Genomic DNA, 12,567 nt, shown 5'->3' on the forward strand with positions numbered 1-12,567 from the left:
TAACTTTCAGCACAAACACAATTTATTAGCAATACAGAAAAAGTGCTGCTTTGATATAGGCCTAAGGTACATAATGATACTGCTGTGACTTTACCATTAATTACTGCCTCGTAAAACAGAGACAATAAAAACAGTGTTAGTGCACTTGGGAAAGGCTTCCAAATTGTCCTTGCATTGCTCAGGAAACCATAAACTCTGACTATAAATTTCACCACTTTACCTTAATATAAAAAAGATTGCTTCTCCTTAGCATCCCCAGGTTCTTCTCTAGACTCTGCAAGTATCCTGAAAAGAATACTTGGGTTCTGTCAGAGTCAAATACATGAAGACATATCATAACAATGGTATCGTGCAAAGAAATCAGAAATAGGTGCCCATTACATATTTGTTAGATGAATGAATGAATATTCTGGACATCAAGAACTAGATTTCCAGGCCAGGTGCAGTGGCTTATGCCTATAATCCCGACACTTTGGGAAGCCAAGGAGGGCGGCTCACTTGAGGTCAGGAGTTCGAGACCAGCCTGGCCAACATGGTGAAACCCCATCTCTACTAAAAATACGAAAATTAGCCAGGCATGGTGGCACATGCCTGTAATCCCAGCTACTCACGAGGCTGAGGCAAGAGAATCGCTTGAACCCAGGAGGTGGACGTTGCAGTGAGCTGAGATCACATCACTGCACTCCACCTGAGCATCAGAGTGAGACTGCCAAAAAAAAGAATTAGATTTCCAGAAAATAATTCTCAGAGGATTGTTAACCCTCATATCTTAAGTGTAGGGAGAAGAACATGTTCCTCAGGCCTTTCAACTGAGTTCACTTAGTTTCAACCCTGTTAGAAAAGACAGGAGCTGTATCAATGTCTTGTGCTTCCATATTGAGTATTAGTCATACAACTAACCATAGAAAGTAGTCAAAAATCAAAGGTAAACAGCAAAGGAAAGTTAACTTTTTGGTACTCTTTTCTTAGAGATCTCTGTTAAATGATTCCAGAGTGATGATTCAGCAATACACACTGCTCGAACAGCCATTGTTCTAAAAGACAAGAACCCTGACACACTTGCGGGAGGAAGACAAAGAGCTTTGGGAGAGGAAGAAGTGTAATCAGAGTAGAGATAAGCCCCCCTGCCCCATGTATTACCTTGGCAAGTGTGGTTATCCTCAGACAGCACCAGGCCCCGGGGACATTCGCACTGGTAGCCTTTCTCGGATCCAAGGCAAGAGTGGCTGCAGCCACCATTGTTATTGTGGCATCCTTCAATGTCTGCAGTAGAAACCAACAGAAAAGGGAATCATTTCGCAACCCTCTACCCCAAGAATTCTGGCACTTTGCATCAGGGATTATACTTAACTTATGGCAGCATCCCTGGTGCCTAACCTAGTGACTGAGACATTCGGGCAAGACCTCAAAGGATGTTTATGAACTATCATAGCTACAAAGAGCAATCTTCCAACATCCATAACTCTACCCGATTAAGCTGGTCAGGAATTTTGTAGCATGTCCTTCAGTTTGGGTTTGTCTGATGTTTTTCTCATGGTTAGCCTGGGGTTGAGTTTTTAGGACTAGGACCCAAAAGTCATTTCTTATTTGCTGTAACATTTAATCTACCCAATTTGACATTTTATAGAGCATTATTGATGTAAAAGAGACTGACACAATATAACTTCACCTGAACTGGCGGGATGGGTCTGACTTATTGTGGACTGGCTGGGTCACCTGGCCCTCTCCTCAAATATCTAGGACAAGAGAACTGGGGGTAAAGGGCTTTGGGCTGACAGCACGCTATAAAAACGAGGCCTGGACAACATGCTGAGTCCATTCAACCAAACCCTTGGTGATGGTCCTTTCACGGGATGATTTTGTTTAATTTTCCTTTCTTAATGTTTTACATGTTTAAAAAGCAAACTCAAGCCAAATGGACAAAAAGGAAAAATATTCCATTGAAAACTAAAGAACCTACAAGGTGATTTAAAATTTAACAGAGAAAAAAAATTACCTTTGTGGGACTTGGACATTATCTTCTGGGTCAGAGGTTGTCAAATTCTAATCTGCACACATTATTACAAATAAAGTTTTATTGGCACATAGCCATGTGCATTCATTTACCTTCATGGCTGCTTTCTCACTACAAGAACAGAGTTGAGTGGTTCCTACAGATTCTGTATGGTCTACAAAGCCTAAAGTATTTACCATCTGACCTTTGGAGAAAAGTTTGCTGACCCCTATTCTAGGTTAAAGTAAAGAAAGGGAATGTTTTCAAAATATCTGAGATGCTCAGGAAAAGATAAAAGCTGATTTCCAGTTATAGCTATAACTCTCTCAGTTCAATAATAGTTTTTAAAAAGCAGTTATTTGGAACATCAATAAATTAACTTAGAATGAATTAGTTTTTGTGAAATGTTATAGAGAAAAATATGGCAATAAATTACTCTTTGCAACACTTAAAAGAGATTAATACCAGTTTATACATCTGTATATGTTTTTTTGTTTTTTGTTTTTGTATTTTTAGTAGAGACAGGATTTCACTGTGTTAGCCAGGATGGTCTCGATCTCCTGACCTTGTGATCTGCCTGCCTCAGCCTCCCAAAGTGCTGGGATTACAGGCGTGAGCCACCGCACCCGGCCATTATATATCTGTATATTTTTAAAGGATAAAAGCACACCTAGAGGCTTTTGAAATGGCTGAAGATTATATATAATACTATAGAAGAAAGCACAAAAATATGCTATAAGATGTTAAAATGAACATTAATAGCACTTTTTTTCCTGAAAAATTACCTTCCTTAAGTCACTTTATTTCTCTGAGTCACAATTTCAATATCTGTAAAATGAAGAGGTTGCACTACATGTTCATTCAGGATATTTCCAGGTCTAAAAATACAAAATACAAAATAAACTGAAAATTTAAATTAGCTTAAAATATTTAAGTCTCTCAGGAAGATATACCAAAATGGTTTAGAATGGATATATCTGGCAAATGGATTGTGGGTCATTTAAATTATTTTCTCTTGCTCCTCTATATTTTCTTCTACACTTTTATGATAAAACAAAACAGGTCGGGTGCAGTAGCTCACACCTATAATCCCAGCCCTTTGGGAGGCCAAGGCAGGTGGATCGTGTGAGGTCAGGAGTTCAAACCAGCCTGGCCAACATGGTGAAAGAATATGAGGTCAGGAGATCAAGACCATCCTGGCTAACATGGTGAAACCCCATCTCTACTAAAAATACAAAAAAAAAATGAGCCAGGCATGGTGGCAGGTGCCTGTAATCCCAGCTACTCGGGAGGTTGAGGTAGGAGAATTGCTTGACCTGGGAGGCAGAGGTTGCTGTGAGCTGAGATTGTCCCACTGCACTCTAGCTTGGGCGACAAAGTGTGACTCTGTCTCAAAAAAAAAAAATTAATAATAATAAAAAATAAGTAAAACAAAACAATAAAAATTACTTAAAAACTAACAAGAGCTGAATTAATGCAGGAACAGAAAAATACTGCATGTTCTCACTTGTAAGTGGGAGCTAAACAATGGGTACACACAGACATAAAGATGGGACAAATACAAACTATATAAAAATAGACACAGGGAGCCCGGCACAATGGCTCACACCCGTAACCCCAGCACTTTGGGAAACCGAGGCAGGTGGATTGCTTGAGCTCAGGACCAGACTGAAGCTTGAGCTTCAAGACCAGACTGGCCAACATGGCGAAACCCTGTTTCTACAAAAATACAAAAACTAGCTTGGCATGGTGGTGCACGCCTGTAGTCCCAGCTTCTCAAGAGGCTGAGGTGGGAGATCACCTCAGCCCAGGGAGGTGGAAGCTACAGTGAACCAAGATGGCACCACTGTACTCTAGCCTGGGTGACAGAGTGAGACCTTGTCTCAAAAAAAAAAAAAAAGAAGACACTGGGAACTCCAAAAGGTGGGAGAAGGGAGCAGGGTGAAGGTTGAAAAACTACCTATTGGGTACTACATTCACCATGTGGGTGATGGGCTCAATAGTAACCCAAACCCAGCATTAAGCAATATATCCATGTAACAAACCTGTGCATGTACCCCCTGAATCTGAAAAAAAAAAAAAAAAATTAAAAAGGGCCTTTTTTTTTTTAAAAAAAAAGAACATATAATTATCACATAGCTTAGCTAAAGAAACATGTATGTTTGAACTATCAATAAAACTTAAGGGTTATAAACAGGAATATTAATTCTAAAGTATAACTCACACTTAATTTTCATCTTCTCCTAAAATATTTTTTCAGTTATGGTTATTAGGTTTTAAGATTATATAAGGGAGGATTAACTGCAATCTTTCCAATAAAGTACTCATAAATAATTACAAATGTTTTTATGGAACATTTTATTAACATTCAAATATGCAAAGATTATTACATAAAATAATTAAGATTTAAGGAGGACTCTGGATATTACCCCTATTCAATAAAGTTTAAAATATATTTAGACTTATTATAAGGAACAGTAATTTAATATTCTGGTTAATGGTCTCTCAGTTAATAATGCAAAGTTTGTTGCATGAAATAAAATATGGACACTAGCCATAATTTTTCCTTTTGGGGTAGTATTTTATTATTTTGAATATTGCTAGAATAAAGTGAACTTTTGTAAGCAGTACCACAACTCTATTATTCCACAAATTTAATTATCCTAAGGAACAAATATATGTCCTCTGTAAATAATAATAATTACACCATTTATCTCTCCATATAATCTGCAGGGTGTCATGAGAACTCTGACTTATTAAAGTAAAAGTGATGGAATTTTTTTTTTTTTTTTTAGCTGGAGTCTCTCTTTGTTGCCCAGGCTGGAGTGCAGTGGTGCTATCTCGGCTCATTGCAACCTCCATCTCCCAGGTTCAAGTGATTCTTGTGCCTCAGCCTCCTGAATAGTTGGGATTACAGGCGCCTGCCACCACGCCCAGCTAATTTTTGTATTTTTAATAGAGACGGGGTTTTACCATGTTGGCCAGGCTGATCACGAACTCCTGACCTCAAGTGATCCACCTGCCTCAGTCTTCCAAAGTACTGGGATTACAGGTGTAAGCCACTGTGCCTGGCCGAAGTGATGGAATTTTAGTTGTGACAATTTGCAAGGGTAAATATGCCTTAGAGAAGGAATATTATCTAAGTTTCATATAATAATGGTAGGCAACTTCCATTTCAATTATTTAATATATATTATGAATTCTTTTTTGCTATTAGTTATATAAATGTATAAAGTCCTATAAAATGTCGGCTATTAAAAATAGATCTAAAAGTAAAATAAAATAGATTATTTTATTTATCCCCCCCAAACTGTATTCCTCTCCCATAAACACAAAGCATATGGGGAGGAGAGGAAACGGTTTCATGTCAACCAGTTTCTCAAACTTCCAAGATGATAAAAATTACCCGTGGAACTTGTTAAAAACACAAACTCTCAGGCCCCATCTTAGCTCCCCTGAAGCCAAGGCTCCAGGAGAGGGTCTGGGAGGGGCTAAGTGTAAAAGCCCCAGGTGCTTCTCAACAGCAGGGAAGTTTGGGAAACACAGCTGTCGGCCGGTGGTTATGCTACTGCCTCTATTACCTGGCCAGTCCAGGTGTGCTCCTTGGACCAGCAGCATAGGTGACTCCTAGAACTTATTTAAAAATGCAATATCTTGACCTGATCTCAGACCTACTAAATCAGAATCTGCATTTTGACAAGATCCTAAGTGATTCGTGGGCACATTAAAGTTTGAGAAATACCGAATATCCCCCCTTCTTTTTTTTTTTGAGATATTTTCTCTCTGTTGCCCAGGCTGGAGTGCAGTGGCACAATCATAGCTTAATGCAGCCTCAAACTCTTGGGCTCAAGTAATCCTACTGCCTCAGCCTTCTGAGTGGCTGGGACTACAAGCATGCACCACCATACCCAGCTAATTTTTATTTTTTAATTTTTTGTAGAGATAGTGTCTTACTATGCTGCCCAGGCTGGTCTTAAACTCCTGGCCTCAAGTGATCCTCCCACTTCAGCCTCCCAAAGTGCTGTGATTTCAGGCATGAGCCACTGCACCTGGCCAGAACACCCTATTTTTATTTCTCATATAAAAATGTGGCTTTCTGCCTCTTGCAAAATTCCCTCTTGTTAAATCTTAGAGACAAAATCAAAACTGAATTCTGTCCACAGCATGAGTACTCTCAATGAGTACTCCCTTTTGTCATTTCTTTGCACAGCCAAACTGTTGCTCTCTTCGGACACTAAGGCAGTTTCCTGAACATCAGAGAATAAGCCAGTGGCTTCCTTTGGGCTCTTGATTTGGGTCCCTTCTTGCCCATTCTCACCTTCACAAGTCTTGCCATCACTTCTTAGCACACGGCCAACCCCACACTCACAGCGGTATGAGTTTTTGAGGTTCACACAGATCTCGCTGCAGCCACCATTGTTTTGCTCACATTCATTTTCATCTGCAGAAGAGAAACCATACTGTTTCTATACTGCTGAGTGATTCAGCCTTTTCCCGACCCCCCGGGCAGAATTTCCACATCTTTTCAGATACTGTTGATGCACCTTCCACCACCCAGCTCCCCCTCTGATCCAGTATCATCACTCCCATCCACCTGAACTCCTCAACCACGTTATTGGTTCATCTGCCCTTTGCTGAGTGGAAGGTACCTAATTGCTTGCCAATTACCTTCTCTTCAGGGAAAAACAATGGGAAAATGAAGTTCATTTTGTGTCCTGGGTATACCTACTTATTTGTATTGGTGAATTTCAATTTTTGAGAAATTGCTAAATAAATACAAACTTAAAAAGTAAATTGTTTTGAGTCATGAAAGGAGCTTACATTACAGAAGGAAATAGCTGATAAAATATTTTGTAAGGCAATTTTCTTTTGTGACATGAACTATTGCCCTTGAAATCCGTTTTTAAAATTAGTATATTCTCACACTGTACTTAAGCAATGATTGCTAACCTTTTTAAGAATCTGATGAAAGGTGTGGACTCTTGCTGTACAAAAATGCACAGTTGGCAGCAAATGTCTACGCTTTTCTTTCTACAAATAAGGAAAGGGAAGCTTGGGAGCTAAATTTGTCATGGTCCTCAGGAATAACAGGCCTAGGTAGGACATAAACCAAGGACTGAGGTTAAACACCCATGCGGTGACAGGAGGCATGACCTTGGCCCCAGGAGAGGAGGTAAGCTGTGACTGAAACCCTGCTTAAGTCTAGGACCCCAGAAAATGTATCCCCTCAATGATATGGGGAGAAGAACTTTGCCCAGTGGCCCAGGGAAGCAATAAGGAAACTCTGCCCAAGGCTCTAGGAGAAAGAAAAGCCTTCACAAACAGTGGAAGCCCCAAGCCAGGGCTCTGCCATGGCTGAAGTATGGTTTTACACTTCCCACCTGGTGTGGGGAAACTCGAAGCTGAGAAATTGATGGAAAATTTGGCCTAGGTCTGATAAAGCATCTGTGATGCCGACAGGAGCATTTGAAAAAGTGTAAAACTTCCTCAAACCAGGTGCTGTGGTTTTGACCCCTCCAAATCTCATAGTGAGATTTTTCTTTATTTTGAGACGGAGTCTCTGTCACCCAGACTGGAGTGCAGTGGTGCGATCTCTGCTCACTGCAACCCCTGCCTCCCGGGTAACTCTAAGGGGGTCCACGTGAGAGGGTCTGATTGATTGAGCAAGCAGGGGGTACGTGACTGGGGGCTGCATGCACTGGTAATTAGAACAGAACAGAACAGGACAGGGATTTTACAGTGCTTTTCCATACAATGTCTGTAATCTATAGATAACATAACCAGTTAGGTCAGGGGTCAGGCTTTAACTACCAGGCCCAGGGTGTGGCGCCAGGCTGTCTGCTTGTGGATTTCATTTCTGCCTTTTAGTTTTTACTTCTTCTTTCTTTGGAGGCAGAAATTAGGCATAAGACAATATGAGGGGTGGTCTCCTCTCTTAGGACTGACTTTTTTTTTTTAAATATGAGAGAGAAATAAACTTCTACTTATTTAACCCATCATTATTTGGGGGTTTATTGTTATAGCCAGTAAAGATACTCTATGCCCCAGTACCTGCTAGAGAAAATCTCACACATAGGGTAAGGTATCATTTTTATGTTAATTCTAAGAACACACAAAACAATGCTATCTCTTGTTATGGGTACATACATAAATAATAAAAGCATTAAAATGGGAAGAGAAGAACATATGCTAACTTCAAAACAATGATTACCCCTGGAGGGTGAGAGAAGAAAGCAGGATGGGGTGGGATGGCTTTATTGTATTTACGAAATTTTATTTAAATTAAAAGAAAAAGGGGGCTGGGCACGGTGGCTCACGCCTGTAATCCCAGCACTTTGGGAGGCCAAGGCGGGTGGATCACCTGAGGTCAGGAGCTCAAGACCAGCCTGGCCAACGTGGTGAAACCCTGTCTCTACTAAAAATACAAAAAAATTAGCCAGGCATGGTGGTGGGTGCTTGTAATCCTAGCTACTCTAGAGGCTGAGGCAGGAGAATCACTTGAACCTGGGAGGTGGAGGTTGCAGTGAGTCGAGATTGTGCCACTGCACTCCAGCCTGGGCAACAAGAGTGAAACTCCATCTCAAAAAAAAAAAAAGAAAAGAAAAAAAAAGGAAGCAAAACTTAACTCTAGTTAAATCTAGGTACATGAGTGTCTGTTATATTATTTTCTTGTATGCTGCCTGAACAAATTATATAATTTAAAAGAAATAATTAAAATTATTACATTTAAATAAAAACTATAGGACAATCGACACATGCTCACAAAAACAAAACACTGTCTACAATTTCAGAGGATTCACCATCTCCCTGAAGTCCCACAGACCCCACATAAGAACTTGGGGCCTTGATAGAAAAAGACTGTCTAAGATAAATTAAGGAAGAGATGTGAATGATATGCTACCTTTGATGTTTAAAAATGGCCAATAAGTAAACATATTGATATGATTTGGCTGTGTCTGCACCCAAATCTCACCTTGAATTGTAATAATCCCCACGTGTCAAGGGTGGGGCCAGGTGGAGATAATTGAATCATGGGTGCAGTTTCCCCCACACTGTTCTCTTGGTAGTGAGTAAGTCTCACGAGATCCGATGGTTTTATAAATGGGAGTTCCCCTACACATGCTCTCTTGCCTGCTGCCATGTAAGATGTGACTTTGCTTTCTCATTCATCTTCTGCCATGATTGTGAGGCCTCCCTAGCAATGTGGAACGGTGAGTCAATTACACTTCCTTCCTTTATAAATTTCCTTTATAAATCCAGGCTTGGGTATGCCTTTATTAGCAGCATGAGAACAGGCTAATACACATATATATATATATTTGCCTTTTTAAATCTGACTGTAGAAACCCTGGAAGCACATATAAGAAAATAATACAACTGTTTCCTTGGGATGGAGTTGGGGAAGAGAGAAATGGGGCAAGAGGGTGACTGAGAGCTGGACAGTTTGCTGTATACTTTTTCACGTTGTTTAATTTGGGAACCATTTAAATGTATTACCTCTTCAAAAGTTATATTAAAACAAAAGCAAAGAAATGCATGAACAACTCCTGGCTTAAAATAAAGCCAAATATTTTTGAACAGAAATACATGAGGGTAGGCAGAGACTTCAGGAACCACTATTGCTCCTACCCCAAGCCATTTAGCATTAAATCACATACTCAAAATCAACAACACGAGACCCCTAACAACTCCTATGGCAAGGCCGAAACATGCTCCACAGGATGGTCAGTGGGGTTCATTTAGGAGGCTTTATTTATTGATGTATTTATGATTTTTTTTTTTTTTTTTTTAGAGACAGGGTCTTTCTCTTTCGCCCGGGCTGGAGTGCAGTGACGCAATCAGAGCTGACGGCAGCTTTAAATTCCTGGGCTTAGGCAATCCACCTGCCTCAGCTGAGACTACAGCTACTTTGGAAGGCTGCCACCACGCCTGGCTAATTTATTTTTATTTTATAGAGACGAGGTCTCACTATGTTGCCCAAGCTAGTCTTAAACTCCTGGCCTCAAGCAATCCTCTTGCTTCGTCCTCCCAAAGCGCTGGGATTGAGGAGGCATGAGCCATTGCCCCTGGCTCATTTAGGAGACTGAAGAGCAAAAGCTTTTCTAAAACAACAAGCTGCTTGGGCCCAGGATGTCGAAGCTGCAATGAGCTGAGATCGCACCACTGTACTCCAGCCTGGGCGACAGAGCAAGATCCTGTCTCAAAAACAAACAAACAAACAAAAACCAATAAGCCTTTTATGCTCCTTTCACCTTAATCTCCTACCTCAATCCTGATGTGTTACTGTTCTTCTTGGGGGACCAGGGTAGGGCAATCTTCCCCTTTCTCTCTAGACTTGTTTTAAAGCTATTTGAGTCTGAATCCAAAAAGCTTCATAACATTAAAGAGAAAGAGAGATAATATTCAATCTTGGGGTTTTCATCTCTATTCTCTTCTAGTTATAGACAACACAATATAAAATTCAAGAACTCTAGATTTCCTACAGACAATCTGACTCATCTTTCTTGCTACTCAGAACAACCAAAATTATATCAGTGACGCTAGAGGAGTAAGTCTTTAGATAATTCTAGAACAGTGCTGTTCAACATAAATATAAAGCAAATTACATTATTTAAAATTTTTTACTAGTCACATTAAAATTTTTTTAAAAGAAACTGGTGAAATTAATTTTAATAATATATTTTACATAACCCAATTATATGCAAAATATTTTCACTTTGATATATAACCGATATTAAAGATATTATTATTATTTTAGAAACAGAGTCTTGTTCTGTCACCCAGGCTAGAGAGCGGTGGTATAACCATGGCTCACTGTAACCTTGAACTCCCAAGTTCAAGTGATCCTCCCACCTCAGCCTCCTGAGGAGCTGGGACTACGGGTACATGCCATCATACCCAGATAATTTTCATATTTTTTGTAGAGATGAGGTTTTTCTTTGTTGCCCAGGGTGGTCTCGAACTCCTGGGCTCAAGCCATCTGCCAGCCTCAGCCTCCCAAAGTGCTGGGATTACAGGTGCGAGCCACCGTGCGTGGCCAAACATCAGTTTTAAAATTAAAATAAAATAAAATTAAAATTCAGTTTTTCAGTCACACTAGCCACATTTCAAGTGCACCATGGCCACCTTGGCTACTCTAGTGGAGGGCACAATTCTCCGCTGTCCCTAATCATGATACAGATTTGGCGTGGGGCTTTTGGTCCAGGCATAAACTAAAAAGCAAATATCATTCCAAGTGTTTGGAGACACAAACTGGGAAAATGATGGTGCTCTGAGGCAGGAAGAGTTTTTTATTTGTCCTTTCGATCCTAATAGCCTGATTCTACCTTTGATGAGTTTCTTACCAAAGCATGTCTGCCTGTCAGGGCCTAGCACAGTTCCTGGAGCGCATGTGCACTCGCTGGTATCTGAGCAGCTGCCATGGCAGTCCTCGTCGCAGATGTCATAAAAATCTGTGGAAGAATAAAGATTATCTTCATGAGAGGAGGCGACCAGAAGACACTCTTTCATTCTTTTTAGAGATGGTGTGGGGGGTTGGGGGGGTGGTATCCCTATGTTGCCCAGGCTGGCCTCGAACCCGTGGGCTCAAGCAATCCTCCCACCTTGGCCTCCCAAGTAGCTGGCACTACAGGTGTAATCCACTGCATCCAGCTGACCCTATTCTTGAGAGAGCCTCATGAGTGCAGCCTGGGGGATGAGTTTCCAGCCACCATCAAGGGAATCCTCATTGTTCAGGGTTTATATAAACCAATGGAAAATAACAAACTAGGGCATCTTCTGTCATCTAGATCAATGATTCCCAACTTCAGATCCACAGGCCTTTGAGTGGCCATAGAGTTTCTGCAAATCTAAAACCTCACCATATAAGAGCTATAGACTAAGAAAGTGTTATGTCCTACTCTTCTAGTGCTCTATTTTTAAAATGAATACAGATATTGACAGGATTAATAACACAGAAATTAAAAGTATTACTGACATAAAGTAACTTCTTCCCATTGTATATCACTTAAAAAAATCAGTGGACACTAAACACAATCCAACCACATGGATGTCTGATTATCTATCTATCTATCTATCTATCTATCTATCTATCTATCTACTATCTATCTATCTTAAAAAGGGGTTCTCCATACTCAAAAGTTGGAAATCCACTATTTAGATAATCTAAATCAATGTTTCATTTTCTTTTTTTCTTTTTTTTTTTTTTTTTTTTTGAGTCCGAGTCTCACTCTGTCACCCAGGCTGGAGTGCAATGGCATGATTTTCGGCTCACTGCAACCTCTACCTCCCGGGTTCAAGCAATTTTCCTGCCTCAGCCTCCCAAGCAGCTGGGGTTACAAGTGCCTGCCACCACGCCCGGCTAATTTTTGTACTTCTAGTAGAGACAGGGTTTCACCATATTGGCCGGGCTGGTCTCTTAGCCAGGCTGGTCTTAAACTCCTGACCTTGTGATCCACCTGCCTCGGCCTCCCAAAGTGCTGGGATTACAGGCATTTGCCACTGCGCCTGGCCCAATGTTTCATTTTCTAATGTTTTGTTTGAATGGAATTCAGACAAAATTAAAAAGAACTGAT

General features: G+C 40.5%; 1 protein-coding gene across 1 annotated transcript in view; it reads right to left on the reverse strand.

Annotated features, from left to right (window-relative positions):
* Window positions 1-12,567, reverse strand: part of OIT3 (oncoprotein induced transcript 3) — a 38,742-nt gene that overhangs the window by 20,645 nt on the left and 5,530 nt on the right. Inside the window, exons 3-5 of the mRNA XM_055275806.1 lie at window positions 11,338-11,445; window positions 6,312-6,434; window positions 1,141-1,263 (exon numbers count right to left, since the gene is read on the reverse strand). Coding sequence (XP_055131781.1) covers window positions 1,141-1,263; window positions 6,312-6,434; window positions 11,338-11,445 — 354 coding nt within the window. The remainder of the gene's footprint in view (window positions 1-1,140; window positions 1,264-6,311; window positions 6,435-11,337; window positions 11,446-12,567) is intronic.

The sequence above is a fragment of the Symphalangus syndactylus genome, chromosome 4 (assembly GCF_028878055.3).
Source record: "Symphalangus syndactylus isolate Jambi chromosome 4, NHGRI_mSymSyn1-v2.1_pri, whole genome shotgun sequence".
Classification (NCBI taxonomy): Eukaryota; Metazoa; Chordata; class Mammalia; order Primates; family Hylobatidae; genus Symphalangus; species Symphalangus syndactylus.